Raw genomic sequence first — 21,930 nt, forward strand, 5'->3', positions numbered from 1 at the left:
TGAGTGAAATGCTACCTCAACTATGACTTGACTAAACTAAGCATAAGCACTTAGAAAACAACTCTCATGCACTAATAAATCGTTCAATCAAAGCAATTACTCAAAGCTGTCCATAGTATGAAGCTTGAGCACCAAATTTTATCGTGCCATAATTTTCTCCACCGAACTTCGTTCAAGTGTACTTATAGTCAATAGAAAGCCCATTCAATATATTACAAGGACCCCAATTTAGCCAACCCGAGCCGAAAATGAACAACATATGGCCCTAAAGTCATGTGCACACTGTTCATCTCACATGATAAACTTCAAAATTTTATTTCGGTAAATCGTAGCTTAAATCATGATCCATAAAATCCTACAGCTTCTCAACATCCTGAACTATCATTTCTATAAAAATACGCAGCTCAACTACTCAAAAATCATACTATGTTGTTCGATTTTTCTCAAAATTCCAAATTTCAAGCCCTAGATCTAAAATTACTCCAATTGAACGAACGGACGGCACAAGCGCTTACCGGATATTGCATTATGTAAGGTGGCTTGGTGGGGCTCCCGTGATGAGAACGCACGAACCCTCTTCTTTCTTCTTCTTTCTCTTTTTTCCTCTTCCTTTCTTTGAGCTCGAGCTCTCTGGTCTCCCTTTCTCTCTCTCCTCCTTTCGCTTTCTCTCTTTCCCTTTATCTTCTCCTTTTTCCCCTTTTTCTTTTTCCTTTCTCTTTTCTTTTATCTCCTCCTTTTTCCCCCTTTTTTTTTTCCTTTTTTTTCTCTTCTTTTTCTTCTTCTCTACCGAAGACTCTCGGTCTCTCTCCTTTTCTTTCTCCTTTTTGTCTTTTGACTGGGTCAAAACCCATATTTTACAACAGTTTCACTTGTTTGTCCGTAGCAGGTGAATCAAGAGAGTGCTTCTGCGTCTGGCCCTCCAAGAGGAACCGGTCTCGATACAGGAATTAGAGGTATTGCCCGATTCCCCGAAAAGACAAACTGTTGCTCAGTAACTTGTTCTCTCTCTGGTTATATGGAATTGAACTAGAAAATAATGCATCCATAGGAAAGAATAAGAGATTGAAAAAATCGACTATTTAGATGGTTGGAAAGGGAGCGAATGAGTGGAGTTCGATGAGCTCTGCTCTATTTATCTCCATCATTTCAGCTAGCAGACAAAGGAAAGAATATCGGAACCTTTACTTTACTTCAAGAAGAGAAATTGAACTACTTTTCTTCTTCTTGTTTCTCGTCGGGGTCAAGCCACGAAGAATCTTACCGTTCAGAAATGCAATCCACAAAAGTTTGAGCCAAGAAAAAAAGGAAGGTATCATCACTAGTCTCATTTAAAAGCATCATGAGGAGTATGAACTAAAGCAAAGAATAGCAATGAGTACTTCAATATGGGGCATTGCTCATGTTCTCCTTCCTGCTTTTGTCTATAAGCTGCATGAAATGTGATCAATGGTGTCCAGAAGCAAAGAATCACCATTTTTCGGATAGAAGTAAAGAATTATCCGATTCCCTTTTAAGATGCAAAATAATGTAGTTGGCCTGAAAGTCATTGCTCGATGCCCCTTGTGATTTAATAAATATAATAACCGGTATTAGATGGCATGAGGGAGATGAACTCAAGAAGGAAATCGCTTGCTTAGGTCAACCAAATTTGTGTTTTAGGTTTATTGGGCTTGGAAGAAGTGAAAATTTGTAACTTTATGGAGCACGATGATTCCTTTATAATTTACAAATCTATCTCAGACATTCACTAAGATCGACTTCAATAACTGAATCCCCTTTACTTCAAGAAATGAGAACTAACTCCTATACCTCAAAAGCTAATTAACTCAAAATAAGACGATAGTTATTGATATATTTGATTAGTTGTCGAGTCTACTAGACATTTACCACTCATAAGCATTCACTATTTATCACGAGAAATGGAAACTCACCAATCTATCGAAAATATTACTTATTGGAAAGCAATTAATAGCTACTTGTACATTTTATGCCTCTGAAACTATAAGGTGGATACGGGCGGACGTAGAGATCAAGTCATTACTATACTCTGCAAGAAGGTAGCAACGATTGACATCATGGGAGTAAATTTTAAATTGATGTACTTGTTGTGGGTGATGAGTTCTTAGTCCACACAACAGGTGCAGTTTATCAATTTTATGTATAGTGACTTTGCATATTAAACTTCAATAAAGATCACATGGGCCGCAATAAATCAGCGTGAGATTCATATCCTTTGATATACATATGTATAAAGATGTCCAACGTAATGAAAGATAGTTCCTTATTACGCGTGGACAAATTAGGATGCAAATTCTTACAGGTCTTGTTTTAATCCAAAAAATTAATTCCTTGTTCATGTCTACTAAGTTCAATTGAAACTAAATGATAAATGATTTGGTCATGATTCTCCACTAGATAAGAATAATCACCAAGCTCCAGGAACTTAAAGACCACATCACTCGGCAACGCCGGCGCGGATAACAACAAATCAGGGAGCCATCACTCCCGAGTCAAAGATGACGGGCTTGATTTTTCTTCAGTGCCCGGTCGTAACATCAGTTAAAGCACTTCAGCAATAAATGATCGGGGCCCCTCTTATCGCAACATAATTGCACAAAAGAGCTCACATTCATCCAGAGAGAACGCAGGCAAAGTTGAACATAAAACCTCACGTTAACGGCTCTTCTTTTCAGGCTAGTTGCCTTACTTTCTACCCACATTATAACACCTTCAAGCAAAATCCATCCTTCTATAAATTTCAAGACAGGAGGGGGAACAAGAAGATAGAAATGGATCCCTGTTGAGCGCCTTGAGATAGGAGGATCGCGAAACATGGGTTGCTCGTTGCAGACAAAAGATTTATATCACTAGAAGGGAATGGTCGTCATAGTGGCCTGAACGATCCACAACCATCGTTGACATGATCGACGATGAGGAAAACATAAAATGGGCACAATGACGATACTCTCATTCAGCAAACGTGGACAAGCACATATCACGTCTTTCCCATCATAAGTTTTAGGAGGAGAATATGAGGCCATTCTGATATAAATGGAAGAGCTTATTACAGATCAAACTCTGCTACAAAATCTAAAACGTTACCTAACAAACACAACAATGCTGCCACTGATGATGACCAACGGAACCGCAATCTAAATCACTAAAAGTGGTCACTTATGCAGAGAACAACAACAATTCTCAGCCCCTATGTCTACAGCAAGACAAGGAGGCTGGACAGTTCCATCTCCGTACCAAGTCGACTGCTTCTCAATCAATTCATTCACAAAAACATCCAATTTCTCAATACCAACACTCGGTATCACCACGACGTGAGCGATATTTCCCTCACAAGCCAGTTGCCATCTGCGCACGAACTCTTCTTCCGACGGCCGTTCAAATACAACCGTGCTGCTAAGCTCATTTAACATGGCACTTATCCCTGCCTCACGAAGACGATCCTTCAGGTAGTGGGCATTTCTAAGGCACTTTTGTACTTCTTTCTGAAACCCTTTGTAACCTTTATGATTGAGTGTGTACCAAAGGAAAATAGGAGCGTGGCCATTCCTGCTACCCATGATCGTACAAAGAGAGATAGTTAGACGTGGAAATAATTAAGAAAGAATGGTGTTCTCTGCACATTTGGCTCAGGAATGGCAAGTCTGTTCACAACAAACAAGGACGGCTAAGCGGTCGAGGATTCTGTCGAAGAACTAAGGAGCTTGGGACGGGCCAAGCATGCAGCCAGAGCTTTTTCTAAGCTATATACAATTTCCGTGATCGTCGGGCGATCTTTGCCTTCCAAGTTCACTTAGTCTACAGCTAAGTATCCTACGTACCTCACGGCTTCTATTTCAATAGGGTTAGGGAGCAAGACCTTCCGGTCTAGGACCCTGTGAATCTCATCTTGTAATTTGTAGGGGATCAAAAAGTCCACCACATTCCTCGGCACACCATGCTCGTTGTTGTGAATAGCCCTGTAGCTCGATAGTAGCTTGAGCAGGACGACTCCGAAACTGTACACATCGCTTTTGGACATGAGAACTTGGAGCCAGTAGTACCTAGGATCCACGTAACCAAGCGTCCCTGCAGTGTGGAGCGAGAGGTGGGACTCATCGTCTTCGGGGCCCATAAGAGAGAGCTCGAAATCGGAAACTTTAGCCATCCAGCTTTTGTCGAGAGGTGGGACTTAGCGTCTTCGGGGCCCATAAGAGAGAGCCCGAAATCAGAAACCTTAGCCGTCCAGCTTTTGTCGAGCAAAATGTTGGAAGACTTGATGTCGCGGTGGACAAAAGCTGGACAGCTAAGGTTTCCGATTTCGGGCTCTCTTATGGGCCCCGAAAACGATGAGTCCCACCTCTTGCTCCACGCTGTAGGGACGCTTGGCTACGTGGATCCCGAGTACTACTGGCTCCAAATTCTCATGTCCAAAAACGACATGTACAGCTTCAGAGTCGTCCTGCTCGAGCTACTGTACAGGGCTATTCACAACAACGAGCACGATGTGCTGAGGAATGTGGTGGACTTTGTGATCCCCTACATATTGCAAGACGAGATTCACGGGTCCTAGCCCGGAAGGTCTTGCCCCCTAAACCTATTCAAATAGAAGCCGTGAAGTACATAGGATACTTAGCTATAGACTGCGTGAACTTGGATGGCAAAGATCACCCGACGATCACGGAAATTGTATATAGCTTAGAAAAAGCTCTGGCTGCATGCTTGGCCCGTCCCAAGCTCTCTAGGTCTTCGACAAAATCCTTGACCGCTTAGCCGTCCTTGTTTGTTGTGAAGCGACTCGCCATTCCCGAGCCAAATGTGCAGAGAACACCATTCTTTCTTAATTCTTTCCACGTCTAACTATCTCTCTTTGTACGATCATGGGTAGTAGGATTGGCATTGGACAGCATTTAATGATCCATCCTTGTTAGTTGAACACCACAAGCCATTGGACATCCCACAAACTTGTGGCCTGAAACACTTACGCTTCCAATGGGCTTCTTGAAAGAAACCTTTGATGCCTGTTCAAAAAAATAAATGACAATGTTAAGGGAATACGTTCAAGGGAAAGAAATCTCTATATGCATGAATAGACAAACCTAGCTGAAAACAAGAAGAAAGCAATTTCATACAACTCATTGCAAAACAAACAATTAATTTGAAATAATGAAATCTCCATAAACACCAGGTATTTTGAATACATTTACTTTTTCTTGAATCTTGTATGCTATTGAACTAGTTTGTATTAAATGTGTATAAGCATGTGTTAACATGGCCATAAGCCAATTACATAAATGAAAAGTTTTATTACTCAATTCGTCTCGTATTTGCTTGATTTTGTGATCTTCTCAATGATCTTGTTCATACATTGATGCTTATATAATTAATATCAATGCTTATTCGATTTCATGTTTTACTCGGAAATCTTGAGATTAGTATAACAATAAAAGAAAGTGCTTAGTATAACAATAAAAGAAAGTGCTTGTATATATGGAGTAAAGACGCGGCATGAAAATGGTTTTCTAAATCCATATTTGGAGCATTAGGGCCGAATGTGCAGCCCTAATGCACTGTTTTTCCAACCTCTCAGTGAAGCACTGCCGACGTGAGGCAAATGCCCTAGCTGATTGGGCCGCGAAAGCCCACGGGCGAGGCCTCCTTCCATCAAATTGGGTTCATTCTCCTCCTCAAGTTATGTTGGATATAATATGTACTGATGCCCTGGTTAAGGGTTGTTCTTTCTTTCCTACTTGAATATAAATCTAGCCTTTTTCACCCAAAAAAAAAAAAAAAACTTACAACTTGGACTGATATAAATCTTTGAAAAAGAAAGCTAAACTACACAAATACAATATATATAACATGAAAATCTCTTTTCGACACAATACAATTTCCCTCCCCATCTAAAGAGAGTAAAACAACTCTTTTCCTTCCAGTCTTCTTCAAAAATAGTAACATGAATATCAAATCACTTACCCGTTTCACGAAGGGCATCATGAGTCCAAATAAAGCTCCATCACAATGTGTGTAGAATCGTATTTCGCGCATGAGATTGGATTAGCTAATTTTTAACAAAATCGCAAATCGTATCTCGAGCGTGAAATGGGTCACGGGAATCACAGTGAGGAAGATCATCTCACAGCAGCAGCTGCTCGTGGTGGCTTCACGCAAGTTCGATCAGAATTTCCACGATATTCGCCTGTATCGAGTTCTCCCTCGGTGAATTACCAAGTACTCTGGAAAATTCCTAAGCATGAGGAGGAGTAGTCAGAACACATGCACGAGGAAAATTAAAGAGCACCAATAGAATCCTGTCATTGTCATGGCCAAAATTGGGACAGCTCTTGGTTTGAAGATATCACAATTGCATGTGATGTTGCCGCCACTGGACACACCATCGAGACATGCAATATTTGACCGGAGACAAGGACGCAGCTGTGGAAGCGTTGTAATGATCTGGAAACGTCAACGAGGGACGGACTTCGTCTCGGCTGAACTCGCGGTGCAATAGGGTATCGTCGTCGACGCTTCTGGCGTGGACAATTCGCCCAAAAAAAAAATAATCTGGAAACGACCTTCCAGAGCGACTCAAGGGCAGCTAGTGCGATGCTGCAGTGTGGACTCGGCCAGGCTGGTGTCACGAGAGCAGCCGACGTGGTGGTGGTGAAGATCAGGACTGCGGCTCGTTCACTCAGTCCAGTGCGGGAAGCGCTGTAGCTAGCGGGAGCACAGTGCCGCGGTGGGAGGACTCGTGAAGCCGAGACCGCCAAGGAAATACCTCGCTCTAGCTTCTATTCTCTCTCTGGATTCTTGTGTGCCCGGTGTTGACCAAGGAAGAGAGAGAAGGCCGCCCTCCTATTGGACGAAGCAAAGACCCCTCCTTTGTCTTCTTCTCCCTTTGCTTATGGACGCTTGTTGCTTGTGTCCTCTTTCAGAACCTGCAGGATGAACAGAAACCTTCTCTCTCTCTCTCTCTCCTTTTCAGGGTCACAATGGTGGCCGCGTCATCCCTTCCTCTCTCGATGTGTTGTCGTGTCTATTCTGTGGCCCCCCTTTTTAGCTATGCGATGGTCTTATTTATAATGTTTAGTAACTGACCTCCTCATATATTCTTGTCCTCAATCAATTATTTCTTTCCCTGGTTGACTGATTCCATGTGAATATTTTATTCTATTGTGTGCGTTGATATCAGCAAAAGAAATCTTTCCCAAGCGGTGGATGAATTGTTCGAGGAAAGAAATCTCATTTGTGAATAACGTCAAAATCTTCTTTCTTCCTTTTCCACTTGCTTTGTCCGCACGATTGTATTTACCAGCTCAGCTGAGTCCTTTTTTTTTTCTTGTTTTATTTGCCCATACTTGCACATATAATGCCATGGTTACATATGAAGAGCATATATGCTCAATTTTTCAAAATTTTAATTCTTCTCTTCCATCAGCAAAGATATTGGTCCAACGCTTGGATTAAATCCATCATATATTCAGCTTATATTTGCTGCACCCTTCCTTTCAAGGCTTAGAATTATAAAGAATATGCTCTCTTGATTTCAGAATTCTTTCCAATTTAGATCACCGATTTTCAGCTATGCGGACTTGATGGGCTTGACTGGATTTCGTGCTTTTGTGGGCTCCATTAAGTTCGAGACCATTCACTTGAGTCTATCCGTCGCCGGTCCAATGCAATAATGATAAATGCTCCTAAAATTATATGTTATACAAAATGATCAAGTCGCCAAAATTTAAGTGTCAACAAGTATCCACAAAAAAGATCTCAAGAAATTCTGCTTTGATCGCTTTGCACTTAGACATAATAGTAAGATATTTCCTTTGTGCAGTTCACTCTCAAGGTAATTGGCCACATGATCATGAGCTTAGAACCAAAAGGCGAAGAGCAGGAGAAATTCCGATCCAATTTCAAAATAATTTCCTCTTCATTCGCATCCTTGCCATTCAAAGTGCCAGGAACTGCATTTCATCGTGGAATTCAGGTAATTTTTTTCCCATGTACACGGAATATACTCACGATAGAACCAAAGACTTTGTCTAGTTACTTTCCGAATATAACGATTCAAAAAAATCAGGCTCGAGATAGGATGTATAGCATGTTGGACAACGTTATTTCTAAAAGGAGAGAAGGACAAGGCTTCCAAAATGATTTCCTGGAGTCCCTGATAATCAAGCACAGCAAAGCAGCAGACGGAGAAGCCGACAAAGACAAGCTAACTGACAAGCAAATGAAGGACAATGTACTAACTCTTCTAGTTGCTGGTCATGACACGACCACTGCTGCTCTGACTTGGCTCATGAAATTTCTCGGAGAAAACCCTCAAGTTCTGCAACGGCTCAGGGTACTCCCATTTTGCGATGAACTCTGTTAAATTGAAATCGTGACCTATGAATACTGAAGAACTGGGCTGTATGCTTCGTATGCAGGAAGAACACATGGAAATTCAAGCGAAGGGCAAGGGTGGAGCGAATCTATCTTGGAGTGAAGTTAATAACATGCCTTATACCGCTAAAGTAAGCAAGAAATTAGCTTTATCACGTTAACTATCCTACTGAAAACTGGAAGATGTAAAAATTTCTTTTAACTTGGTAATTCAGGTAATAAGTGAAACTCTAAGGAGAGCCACGATATTACCTTGGTTCTCAAGGAAAGCTGCTCAGGATTTTGAGATTGATGGTATGCATCCCAATGAAAAGACAAAACACGCTGATCAGAAAATTGCAATTTTAAGATGCTTACTATTGCTAGCTCTTGGTCTTTTACAGGATATAAGATCGAGAAAGGTTGGTCGGTGAACCTGGATGTTGTTTCTATTCACCATGACCCGGAAGTTTTCCCTCAACCAGAAGTTTTTGACCCTTCCAGATTTGATGTAAGCATTTTTCTGTCGCTACGTCGTATAGCTCACTTTTTATTTCTTACTTCCAGCTGAACTTTTTTTTTTCAATTGATCTCAGGAACCTTTGAAGCCTTTCAGCTTCCTTGGATTCGGTAGTGGACCACGTATGTGCCCCGGATCAATCTGGCGAAGCTGGAGATCTCTATTTTCATTCATCACTTAGCGTGCAGATACAAGTAAGAACAGAAAGTGCCCATTTTGATAAACAAAGTCTCATCTTCCTGCCAGAACATTTGGTTGCCATCTAACATGTCAACCGGCCAAGGGCACAACCTTTTTTAAGCTATAGTCTTTTTAATAAATGAAGCAAAAAAAAAAAAAAAAAAAAGTTGATACGGTTGATATGTTTGTGTCTGAGAGTATGCTGGATGAATTTCTCAAACGTTTATTGTGAGTGTGAACTTTTTCCGACGATCTCGATCTTCTTGACAGGTGGACTCCTCTGGAGAGAGATGACTCAGTCCAGCATACTCTAGTAAGGATGCCCAAGAACAAGTATCCAGTTCTCGTCGAGCCACCGAAGATGTATTTGTTGCTTCACTTGGCAATTCGGCACAGAGCTATAATAGCCAAGGAAAGAGGCGGCATAGGGAATTCGAACTTTATTGTTATGACCCGATTGTCGATGCAATACCAATATGCTACACTGACAGACTCACTGGGTAATGATAGCCATAAGCGAACGCTTGCCCATGGGCATATTGTATGGCTGAGAAAATGAAAAATAAGAATGTCTGAAGCAGTTTACGTTTTTCTTGAGTTGGTCTACTTCTTGCTGAATAACTGTCTTTAGCTACAATCCTATTACTCCAGCCTGTTAATCAAACCAACAAATGCAACTCCATCCAGTTTAATTGCAGAGAGTGGACAGATAAGTAAAGATTGAAGATGTCTTTTGTGTATGAAAGTTAATCCATTGATGCGTGCACATAAGCAAACTGGAGAGCTGGGCAGTTCACCTCGGAGAATAAAGGTGCTAGAGATATTCAAAATCAGGATACCGAAGTTTGAATTACATATCGCCTTGAACAGACAAAAATCTGGAACTCCAGAAAGATAGTTCCTGAAATCCGATACAAGTGTTATGTCAGCTCCAGCTCTAGCTCCCATTTATCAGGAGGCAAACATTACTCCACAAATCAGAGGCACGGAAACCTGCTTTTGTTGTATTTATGGATAGTTGATTGCAATGGGAAGGTTGTTTTGGTTGCAAATTGATTAGGGTATGGTAATTTCAAAAGGCAGCAATTTCATGTAAATGATGCCATAACTAAATAGGTTTTAAAAATTTCCTGCAATTAGCATCTTCTTCCTTTTTTGCTAACAGAAATTATGCAGTCTCGGATATAAAGTCGAGGAATTAGATTAAGTGGTTGGATAACTAATAAACAAGAAAGCAGACGGCTCAAAAGATTTTCTAACTGTTCAATCATCCCTTGCTCTCGTAAGCGGCATCACTGCTTTCACCAGGGCCTTTGCTTTCACTTGTCTAGAATCCCAGATGGCAACAGCATGGATATAAATTATCGATAAGTAAAACAATGAACAGCAGAAACAAATGTCCCAAAACCACACAAACCAAACAAGCTTAACCCGTTCAGGAGCCAAGCAACGACAAAAGACCTTCCTCCATTCCGGACTAACTCAATAGCTCACTAGCCAAATCCTGCAGAGATTTTTCACATCGTCGGAGAGAAGCCTTCAATTATCTTGGAACAGAAAAAGAAGCTCTAATAGCAAACATAATTTAAACGTGATAATGTAGAACTACATTTCTCTCTTGCCAAACTAAATGGTCGCATTCCCATTCTAATTTGAAGCTCTTAAGCTTTGCCCTTTAGCGGCCTGCAGAATCAAAGGTATTCCAACAATTTAACTATTTGCTGATCTAGCACAATTATTCAACTGTAAAATGTGCTACTGAATACATTTTGAGGAAGAGCAACAAAAGAACAGATGCTCTGAGCATTGGATGCTTTCTGGTTGTGTCCGTTATCTTTCAACCACCTGCAACAATGTGAACACTACATGATGAGACATGGAAATATGCATCAAGGAACAAACTTCAACTGCTGCAGGTCTGATGTTTCCCTTATTCAACAGAGTATAGGGTGTCGTTCAGCATAGAATCCTCCACAAGATCACAGAAGTCAACATCAGAGATCTCAAAACTTACATTCAAGAAAATCACTTTTCTCTGTCACAGAGAGAGTTTCTTCTACGAGTCTGTGTGTATGCATGCTCTCTTGCTAATGTTTTCAAACGGAAGAAAAAGGTGCTGGCAAAACCAAACCAAATCAGTGTCTAGGGAAGCAACAGAGCAAGTGTGGAAGAAAATAGGAATCTTCATACCATTATGATGTTAGAAAGTTATCGTCACTTCCCTCAATGGTAGAAATTTGTGCCTGACCATGTTTATATAAGGCATAGACCAGAGCCTTCATGATCTTAATCTAAGTTATCAAAAGCAACTCAAAGAAAATGGCATACTGTTCTGGAGAACCAGTCATATCGGATGAAACTGTTACATGATGGAAGCTCAAAAGCCAAGTGAAAAGAGAATTTTACCCAAACACGATATCCAAAAAAGAATGTGTAAAACATTCACCTGGGAGCTAGGTGGGCAATCATCTTCAGATTCATCATCCTCGTGATTCACATCCACTGATGCCAAAGCTGGGGGTTTCTGTCACCTCTGCTTTTGTCAGTGGAGTACCTTTGGCAATGTTATGTTGACAAAGAGCACGCTGCAAACTATCATAAAATGTCAATAGGGGCATGGCATCTAACCGCAGAAGCTCGAGTAATTCTATTGGATTGAAGTTCTTACGCTGAGTGATTCACAAGAAGCATGACAGGCTCTTGATAAGAGCGACGTGGATCGACAAGCTCAATAAACACCTCCCTCCGGATCATGTTTGTATAAAAACATGTATAACTCAATAAGAAGCTTCTGTCCCTAGTCTTCCTGTTATCCCTCCGAACCATAATCCCAACAAATGCATGGCCCAGAAGTTTAGCGATGGGTTTCATATATGGATGTCTTCAAGACGCAGACAACACTTCGGCAGGATCATCACTTACAATTTAGTGATGGAACCTTCAGGACAAAACAAAACATGGAAAAGTACATACTGTCCCATTTGGACTTGATGCGTAGTTTAAGCAACACGGAAGATTAATATTTTATATATGTATTCCGATCAAGGTCGAGTCGTCGCTATTTCGTGAAATCAAAATGTTTGAAATTTCAATTCTAGATCAAGCACATATCCGACTCACAAAGCTAATTATATCTTAACCTCAGACTCACTGGAGGGGGCTCTCCTCACGTACCATTTGTGACGATTCGACCGGTTCTCGAGAAAGGACCGATCACATGAGTGCCGCCCGAAATGCGCCCGCTGAGTTCTTTTCCTTGAGGTTCAAGATATTTATGATTTGGCCCCCAACAAATTATATTAGAGAAGTACAAACAGGAGATATCGCTGCAAATTTTTGTTTTGATTTCCTTTCTAGTTGCGTCCCCACACTTCACGTAGGAGGGATCCCAACGGAGAGTACATAAAAGCTATGGTATAGGAAAGAGACCCTGCTACGCAAACGCCAAACGGAACCCTGTTAAACAATAATATTTACGCTGATCAACCTCCCTCTCTCCCTCTTCCCTCTTCCCTCAATAAAAGAAAGACCACATCTCACTCACTTGGCTCGCGAGGTAGGAATCCGATCCGGGCGATGACAAAGGACTCATCATCTTTTATTTTACGTGCTGCCTCTCCAAATGTCATTTCTTCTGCCTCTCCACGCACTGATCCTAAGGGAGACCTTTTCCACAAATAGAAATAGACCCGGGCGGCTGGGTCCCACTCGAACTCCGCCCACCAGCCTTCGTCCCCATCTATCGAGAAGCTTCCCCCCGCGCTGTTCGAGTCCAAGGGTAACTTTCTGAGACCAGGGCAGTCTTTATTTTGAATTCCACCCCTTGAGGGAAAGATAGAGTGTGGTCGCAAATGCTCTTTAGTTTTGGAAGATCGAGGACAAATAGATATTGGAGACGTGAGAATAATCTTGAAGCAACTAATTCTTCTCTTGCAATTCCTTCCCGATTATTTTCTCCATCGAATTGCAGTTTGCGACCATCAAACTTTGGAGTTTTGGAGCACCATCAAACTTTGGAAAATTCAAAATCATATTATTCTTATTTTTCTTTCTCTTTCTTTCTTTTGGTCTTCAATTTTTCTTCCGATAATTTCTTTTTTGAAATTTCTGAACTCAATAAATTGTAATCTCCATCTTCAATCGTACGAGCCCAATAAACTAGGGCAATTTTAATTCCCTTAGATAAAGCATCTCTAAATGCAAGAAAGGAAATCTGTTGGGCAATCAAGTCCTAAAGCACCTCTAAATGCAAGAAATTACCGCTCTCTTTTAATGAGCCACTTATTGGGATGCAGGTCAAGTCCTCGCAACTTGTGATATGCACTCTCCTTATGCATCTCCGAAAGGATTGGGATATTTTTAGGGCAGAGGAAAGCTTGAACACATGGATAGATAAGTCGGTGAGATCTTGCATGCGCCCTAGTTCCTCCACCATCTCTTCTTCCTTCTCTAGACCCGATGGCCACATATTGAACACAATCAACGGTAAGCTTGCAATTGCCCTTGTCGGAATTAGGAAAGTTTCGCTTGTATAGTTTAATAGCAACCATCGTAAGCGAGTCAAGTTCTTGATTTCCCTAGGCAACTCACTGATATGAGTGTTCAATAGGTTCAAGTACTGTAAATTAATCAGATCACAAATTCCTTATGGGAATAACTCAATATTTCTATTGTCGGACAGGTCCAGCATCGTCAAATGAGCAGTCATCGAGTTAAAAAATCCTCTTGGCATGAGCCTCACTTTAGTTTGCCTTACAAACAAAGTTTTGAGCGGGGAATACATGGCTGGTGTTTGGTTGATATTTACAATCCATTCTCCCCATAGACATGCTTTCTCCACTTCCCCCCATTTGGGGATCATCTCCGTGAACATGTCTTCTTCCTTCTCTATCACTAGCAACTTGTTCTCCCTTTGCCCGTAGTCACGAGCAATCCAGGTCGCCATGTCACGGATGACGTCATGCATCTTAACATGCGATTGTCCAACCTGGATAAAGCTCACTTTCCAATAGACAAGCCCTATTTAAAACCCCCAATACAGATGCTCCCTCATCCCGCATATGGTATACATCATCAATGTCTCCTAGCAAGCCCTCTCCAATCCAAAGTTCGATAAGCTCGTTCGCTAATATGGTGTAATCCTCAGGGAAGAGACAATAGTAAAGGAAGCAAGCTTGTAGGGTATCGTCATTTAAGCTATCATAACTGAACTTTAGTATGTCATATACTTCCCATTCCATACCTGGTAACTTGTGCGGTTTGTTCCTCAATGTTGTTAGTGCATGCCTCCACTCAGTGGGATCATCTTTACCGGCCATGGCTCGCCCAATAGTAACAAGGGCTAGTGGCAACCCTTTGCACTCTGCAGCAATATCCTTTGCGAGGTCTTGAATTTCTGGATGACAATCTACTAGTGACTTGTTGATGTTCTTCTCAAATAATTTTAGAGCTTCTTAGGATGTTAAGCACTGTACTTCCAAGGTTTTGTTGGCTTGCATAAGGTGGCATACTTGCTTCAATCGAGTTGTGAACACTACTTTGGATCCGTTATGACAAGGAACTCCGATTTTGGAAAGGTCCAGCCTCACCCATACATCATCTATCAACAACACAAATTTCTTCTTAGCTAAAACTTCCCACAAATGATCAACCCTCTCATCTCGGACCATCCTTCCCAGCACTTATCTTCAATGTTTAGCCTTTTCCTTATGGTGTTTTGAATGCTATCTTCATTCACTTGCTTTGACACCACCACCCAAATAACGACATCAAATCCATGATTTGCGCGGGAAAGTTCCTCATTGATCCTTTTCATGAGGGTGGTCTTTCCCACACCACCAGTTCCATATAACCCAATCACTCCTACTTGTTTTTCGTCCACGAGCCATTTCCACACTATAGTAAGGGAAATATCAAGTCCCACGGTGTTTTCCATAGGCATCTTGAGCACTTGAGGAGGAGGCAATGGTGACGTCACAACATGGAATTCTCCTTCCTTAGATTGGAGCTCTCTCACTTCGTTGAGCATTTGATTAACTCTTTTCCCCAATTTATAACTGGACCAGCCGTTCGGTGGGAGACAACGACAGAAACATTTAATTTGGTCGTGTTCCTGAGCTTCCCGAAGAACTTCATCTGCTCGACCGCCAAACTCTTGCACCTTGCCTAACCAGTTCTCCACTTGTTTCGTGCGCAGCGCACGTGCTTCTTCTTCTTCACGTTCCACCCTTGCCTTCACATCGTCCCTCGCGGCCTTTAGGTCTTCAGTTGCGCTCTTCAAAGAGTTGACATTATCTTTAAGATTATAAATGTAGCCCAAAGGTCTGCTGACCAAGCCCCATAACTCTTTGACAAGTTCTAAAAGGGGACTTGCGAAATCCATAGGTTCTTTCCAGGATAAGAGATCAAAAGACAGTTTTTTTTTTTTTTTTTTTGATAAAAAAAAATCGAGTATTTAGATGTTAGGAAAGCTGGTGGATGGATGGTGTTCGATAAGCTCTGCTTATATTTGTCTCAATTGTTCTGGCTAGCATATGAATGAAAAGAATATCAGAACCTTTTCTTTACTTCAAGAAGAGAAATGGAACTATAATTCTTCTTCTTTCTTCGTCGAGGTCAAGTCGAAAGAAACTTACCGTTCAGAAATGAAATCCACAATCGTTCGAGCCAAGAGAGAGGGAAGATATCATGACTAGTCTCATTTGTAAGCACCCGGAGGAGCTATGTGTTTTAGAGCCTGTTTGAGACAGAGAACATGATTGCTTAATATTAACAAAGGCAAAGAATCAGTTACCTGCTTAATATTAACGAAGGCAAAGAATCAGTTACCTATGTTTATTCGAGATAAGGCAATTCTCATATTCTTCTTCCTGCTTTTGTCTATAGAGTGCGTGGAATCAACGATGTCCAGAATCAAAGAATCACTTTTTTTGGATAGATGCAAAGAATTATTCGATTCCTTTTTAAGATGCAAATTAATGTAATAGAGTCAGCCTTTTAAAAGATTTTTAATGGAAATTTCACAAATATAATTAGTTGTTTATTTAGTTTTCGTAATTTGACAATTTGGGCAACTATTGGAGCGATCCGCGTAAAGCCTTCTCTAGTACTTAAGAATTAGAGTTTGTTTAGTGTTTGCTTTTTGTTTTTCACTTTTATCAATGCAAAGCGCTTCAAACCTTTGGAGGTGACCTTACATTGATATCTAGATTCGCATATAATTCTCGCCAAAGTTTTTTAAATTTAAATAATATTTTAAATTTTAATGGAAAAGTAAAAAAGGAAATATTACTTTTGCCTTTTCCGAAGTCCACCAGCCATCTACGGATATTTTAGAATTAGTGCTATCCGATTTGCAAGTCGAAGCTCCCTGCACATGTACATTTTCATTCTACTGACATCAAATATATACCTCAATATTCTTAATACTGCCTAGTCAACAGTTTCATCCTAGTCACTTTTGCATGCAACTATGTTTTCTTTTATTCATTTACTATTCCATAAATTTAATGTCTCATGGATTCTATAATAAAATATATCTTATGGAGAAGATAATCAGTAAATTAACACATAAATCCATTCAATTAACAAAAAATTTATATTAAAATCTAAATGTTAAGAAGATAACATAGCAATTTGAAGTGTGGAATTGTTTCCTTGTTACATTAAAATTTGTAAACTGACAAGAACAAAAAATTTCTACAAATTATTTCTTTATTAATTTTAGATTTACAAATAGAAAGAACAAAATATATTGAAAGTAAACTAATGTTGATTCATTTTAATGCTAGTTCAAGAAAAATATTCGAAAAATAAACTTCTAATAACATATCTTATTGATAAAATAAACTTGTTATAGTTTGCAGTATGATGATATTTTTATACGGGAAAAAAGAGTTAATAATGAACATCGATCGAGAAAGAAAGTACTCATCAACGAAGACAACAACAAGCCTTTATTGATATAACTAACCAATGTTTATGCAACGTCCCTAAGCCATTTATTCGTTTATTGTTCTGTTGCTTTGTTTGCTGACTAAGGTTTGTTTGCTGACCAAGTCTCATTTGATTTAAATTTATCAACTCTTAATAAAATACGTTATTTTCTTAACAAATGAAAAAAATAATACAAACCCATAAAAAAATTTATTACCTTCTAGTTGGTAGATATATAATTACTAAAACATTATAGAATTACTAAATTTTATTAGAAATTCACAGGGCTCGAGTTTTACACGTTAATACTTTACTCACTAACCCCAAATGAAGAGTTGGTGATGAGCTTTAGTGTTGGGTCTGGGCTAAGTACTCGGCCTGAAAGTCCTTGCTCGATCGATGCCCTTCATGACTTAATAAATGTAATAATCTCTTAATAAAACAATCGGTCTTAGATGGCATGAGCAAGGCAATCCCAAAAGGAAATTCTGTACCTAGGTCAATCGAATTTATATTTTGGGCTTATTGGGCTTGGATGAAGTGAAAATTTATTACTTTACAAAGCATGATCAAGGCACTTATAATTTACTAATCCATCTTAAACATTTTCGAAGGTCAACTTTAACAGCTGAATCGCTGTTTATTTCAAGAAACGTGGACCTAACCCAATATTGCAAAAGCTAATTTAATTCCAAGTGAATTTCTAAGCTCTAAGAACTGGGGACTGCATTACTTGGCAATGCCTGTGCGGATAACAAATCACCGGAACCATCAAAGCCACGAAAAAAAGAATTGATTGGGGCCTCTTTTATGTCAGCATAATTGCACAAAAGAGCTCATATTCATCCAGAGAGAAGGCTAGCAAAAAGTCAAAACATATGACCTTACATTAAAAGTTCCTCTTTTCAGGCTAGTGGGTTTACTTTCTACGCACATTATATTATCCTCCGAGCTAAAATCCATCCTTCTCTAGATTCAGGACGGGGACAAGAAGATAGATATGGATCCCGAGACTCGACCACCGTGCAGCTTCTGCAGAGTCTAGAAACCGTGCGCCTCGAGATTGGATGACCGCACGAAACGTGGGTTGCTCATTGCGGACAAAAGATTTATATCACTAGACGGGAATGGTCGTCGTAGTGGCCTGAACGATCCGCAACCATCGTTGACATGAACGACGAGAAGATAAACATGAAAATGGGCACAATGACGATACCCTCGTTCAGCAAACGTGAATAAGCACATATTACGTCTTTCGCATCATAAGTTTTAGGAGGAGAATATGAGGCCATTCTGACAGAACTGCAGGAGCTTATTAGAGAAGGAAATATGCCTTGATCAGACACAGCTACAAAATCTAAAGCATTGCCTAACAAACACAACAACAATGCCGATGACGACGAGAACCAATGAAACCGCAATCTAAATCAGTAGAAGTGGTCACTTATGCAGAGCACAACAACAATTCTCAGCCCCTATGTCTACAACGACACAAGGAGGCTGGACTGTTCCAAATAAAGCTCCATCACAATGTATGTAGAATCGATCATGTGTAAACCCACTTTCTTCAAGAGTTTTTATAATGAGATCAAGGTCATCTACAGCTCCTTTGACAGTTGTTCCTTCAAAAGAAAATTAATCATTTAGCTAAAACTTCATGATCTGTCCGTTTACAACAAGCACCCCATATATATGGAATGCATGAGCCTTACATGCGGAGATAAGAGAGAATATAGATACCTATATTGGCATTGATGATAGCAGGCTTATCCTTGTTAGCAAGTAGCTTGTCCTTAAAATCTGCGGAGTCAATTTCCCTGGAAACCAGAGTTGCTACTTTAACGCATTCCATTCTATACATGCGTGCTGCCTTAAAAACATAATAATGCGACTCTCGTGATGCATATAGAATTCCATCAGGAAAAACTTCCCTCCTCCACATTCAAGGTTTGTCATCATTTCAGTCTTCTCGTCAAGTTTGCTTTATGCACACGGCATGAACAATGCAGCCAATTTCTGTCATTTACTTACCCCACTACGATCCCATGAAGATTGCCTTCAGTCCCACAGTTTGTAATATAACCCCAGTAATCACTTTTCTCGATTTCCCACAAACAAGCAAACCAATCCAACACACCAACTTCAAACTGTCTTGAATGCACTCCATAATTGCTCTCGATAAATGGATCCCCAAGGTTCCTGATTAAGAAGTGCTGCAACTGTGCCAAAGCCCCTTAATCGAAATCCAGATTGTAAGGATAGCCTGCACGGACAGTAAACGCCAGTGAGAACTGGATATAGTTCACACTCATACATAAGTTCTGCCTCAAACAATGCGTATAGTTGCTAAAGTATAGAATTCCGGAGCTACAAAGTGTCCATATTCCAACAGATGCAGAGTATATGAGGGTAAACAGGATGAGAATGTTCACTAGCTTTCATTTATAAAAGTAAACGGGGCATCTTCATCCAAACAACATGCTACCGTGGTGAAATTGTTGTCCTGAGAAATCAGAGAACTTCCAGATATTGAATCAGTTTCTAGCGTTAGCCAACCAAATTAGATAGACAATATTCAACTCCGAGAACAGAATGCTATCATTGAAGGCAAGAATTATGTTTTGATAGCCCGCAGTTGCATCTAAGGCTAGCCAAAGACATAGAATTGACGACAACTTACAGCCAACAATATGTAAACAACTGGCAAGGAAAACATCACCCCCCAAACAAGTATAAGAAACAAATTCTGCTATATACATATAGAAGACATAAAAGTTTGGCCCGGATATTGTGGTCGACGAAGATAAACTGATTTGCCGAATCCACCCCCATTTGAAAGATCAAGTGCCGACAATCGGACAATAACCAACACAACCAAACAAAAATCTTTGGGCAGACCAAAAGAAATGGGGAAAAGTAGCATAGTTATCCTATAGTGGATCGATCATCAGTGAATGTTGGAAGTCCTAAAAGCAAACAAGCAGCACAAATGACCAATGAATATTATTTTGTGCCTTCATTGCATGCAGTAAATCTCACCAACAAAGAGAGGCAAATATGACAAAGGGAAAACCCATTTCCAAGCAAAGAGATAACCATGAAGCACTGAAATAAAAGGGCCTTTGTTTTCTCTTGTCCAGAATCCCAGATGGCAACAGCATGAATGTAAATTATCGATAAGTAAACAATGAACGGCAGAAACAAATGTCCCAAAACCACACAAACCAAACAAGCTTAACTCATTCAGGAGCCAAGCAACAGCAAATGACCTTCCTCCATTCCAGACTAACTCAATAGCTCACTAGCCAAGTCCTACAGAGATTTTTCACATCCTCAGAGAGGAGCCTTCGATTATCTTGGAACAGACCACCAAAAGAAGCTCTAACAGCGAACATAATTTTGTAAAACAACTATCTAGCCTCGGACAAAACATGATCATGTAGAACTACATATCTCTCTTGCCAAACTAAATGGTCGCATTCCAATTCTAATTTGAAGCTCTTAAGCTTGTCCCTTTAGCAGCCTGCAGAATAAAAGGGATTTCTACCATTTAACTATTTGCTGATCTAGCACAATTATTCAACAGTAAAATGTGCTACTGAATAGATTTTGAGGAGGAGCAACAAAAGAACTGACGCTCTCCAGATACCTCCTGTGATTGGCAGAATAAGAATTTATCATCAATGCAACATCACTTCTTCATTGTAAGGTATGCAATGTGTTATGCACCACCAACCAATTAATGAAAGCAAATTTAGGGACATTAGGACTGAACCGGATCAACCTATGCCACAGACCACCATTCCCCTAATCCTCACCAGATTCCCAGCATCATGTTCCTGAAACAAGCCATTCTCAGAGCCAGTATAGACAACTCTACCACAAACGGCAGCTTGAATTTCCACTAAGTCATCAGAACGAGCTGGAGGGCATCTCCATTCATTATCCATGTTAACATCTCCCACTGCAGCACTAAAACCCAGAGCTGAGTCATAGATGACTCTAGAAGGAAATACATCAGCCAATATGCCAAGACGATGCCACCTGTAATACCAAAGTGAAGTGTTCTGACCATTAACTACAATATTTTTTCACAAAAGGGTTCCAAACACACCTCAACTTCAACAATTTCCTCCAGGCGCAAGTACTATCAACCTTAATGACAACAGTCTATCTCTAAGATATTTTTGTTGGCTGAGCCCAACATAGAAGAAAACTGGGGATAAGATGGAGTGGATGGCATGGAACAGGTCGTGTTAGAATCAGGAACTGAGGACATTGTCAATCCCATTGTTGTGGGAAATTCTTCGTATTTATATACTTCACCACTGAGATAATTGGTCGAGCTTGAGTCTCCAGCAACAAGTCTCTTTATGTGGGTCGAGGTGGAAGAAGTGGGCTGATTCCTGACAGTTCAGTCTGAGCATTCGCTGTTTTCTGGTTGTGTCCATTATCTTTTGACCACCGGCATCAATGTGAATACTACATGATGAAACATGGAAATATGCATCAAGGAATGAACTTCAACTGCTGCAGGTCTGATGTTTCCCTTATTCAAACAGAGGTGTCGTTCAACATCGAATCCTCCGTAAGATTACAGAAGTCAACATCAGAGATCTCAAAGCTGACATTCAAGAAAATTACTTTTCTCTGTCACAAAGAGACTTTCTTCTATGAGTAGGCGTGTATGCATGCTCCCTTGCTAATGTTTTTAAATGGAAGAAAAGGGTGCAGGCAAAACAAAACGAAATCGGTGTCTAGGGAAGCAACAGAGTGAGTGTGGAAGAAAATAGGAATCTTCATATCATTGTGATGTCAGAAAGTTATCGCCACCTCCCTCAATTGTAGAAATTTGTGCCTGATTATGTTTAAAAAAGGCATAGACCAGAGCCTTCATGATCTCAATCTATGTTATCAAAAGCAACTCAAAGAAA

General features: G+C 40.2%; 2 protein-coding genes and 1 pseudogene across 2 annotated transcripts in view; all 3 read right to left on the reverse strand.

Annotated features, from left to right (window-relative positions):
• The window catches only part of LOC108957141 (probable disease resistance protein At1g15890), a 63,997-nt gene that overhangs the window by 15,167 nt on the left and 26,900 nt on the right, over nucleotides 1–21,930 (reverse strand). The gene's annotated exons all lie outside the window — the stretch shown is intronic.
• LOC120294844 (serine decarboxylase 1-like) lies at nucleotides 3,075–3,575 on the reverse strand. Its single transcript, XM_039315568.1, has one exon. The coding sequence runs from the start codon at nucleotides 3,573–3,575 to the stop codon at nucleotides 3,171–3,173; it is 405 nt and encodes a 134-aa protein (XP_039171502.1). The 3' UTR covers nucleotides 3,075–3,170.
• LOC108956942 lies at nucleotides 4,905–20,802 on the reverse strand (annotated as a pseudogene).

Source organism: Eucalyptus grandis, chromosome 6 (assembly GCF_016545825.1).
Source record: "Eucalyptus grandis isolate ANBG69807.140 chromosome 6, ASM1654582v1, whole genome shotgun sequence".
Lineage (NCBI taxonomy): Eukaryota > Viridiplantae > Streptophyta > Magnoliopsida > Myrtales > Myrtaceae > Eucalyptus > Eucalyptus grandis.

Excerpts from the sequence above, each read along its gene's own strand:
- LOC120294844 (XM_039315568.1), bottom strand. The coding sequence starts at position 3,575 with ATGGGTAGCAGGAATGGCCACGCTCCTATTTTCCTTTGGTACACACTC.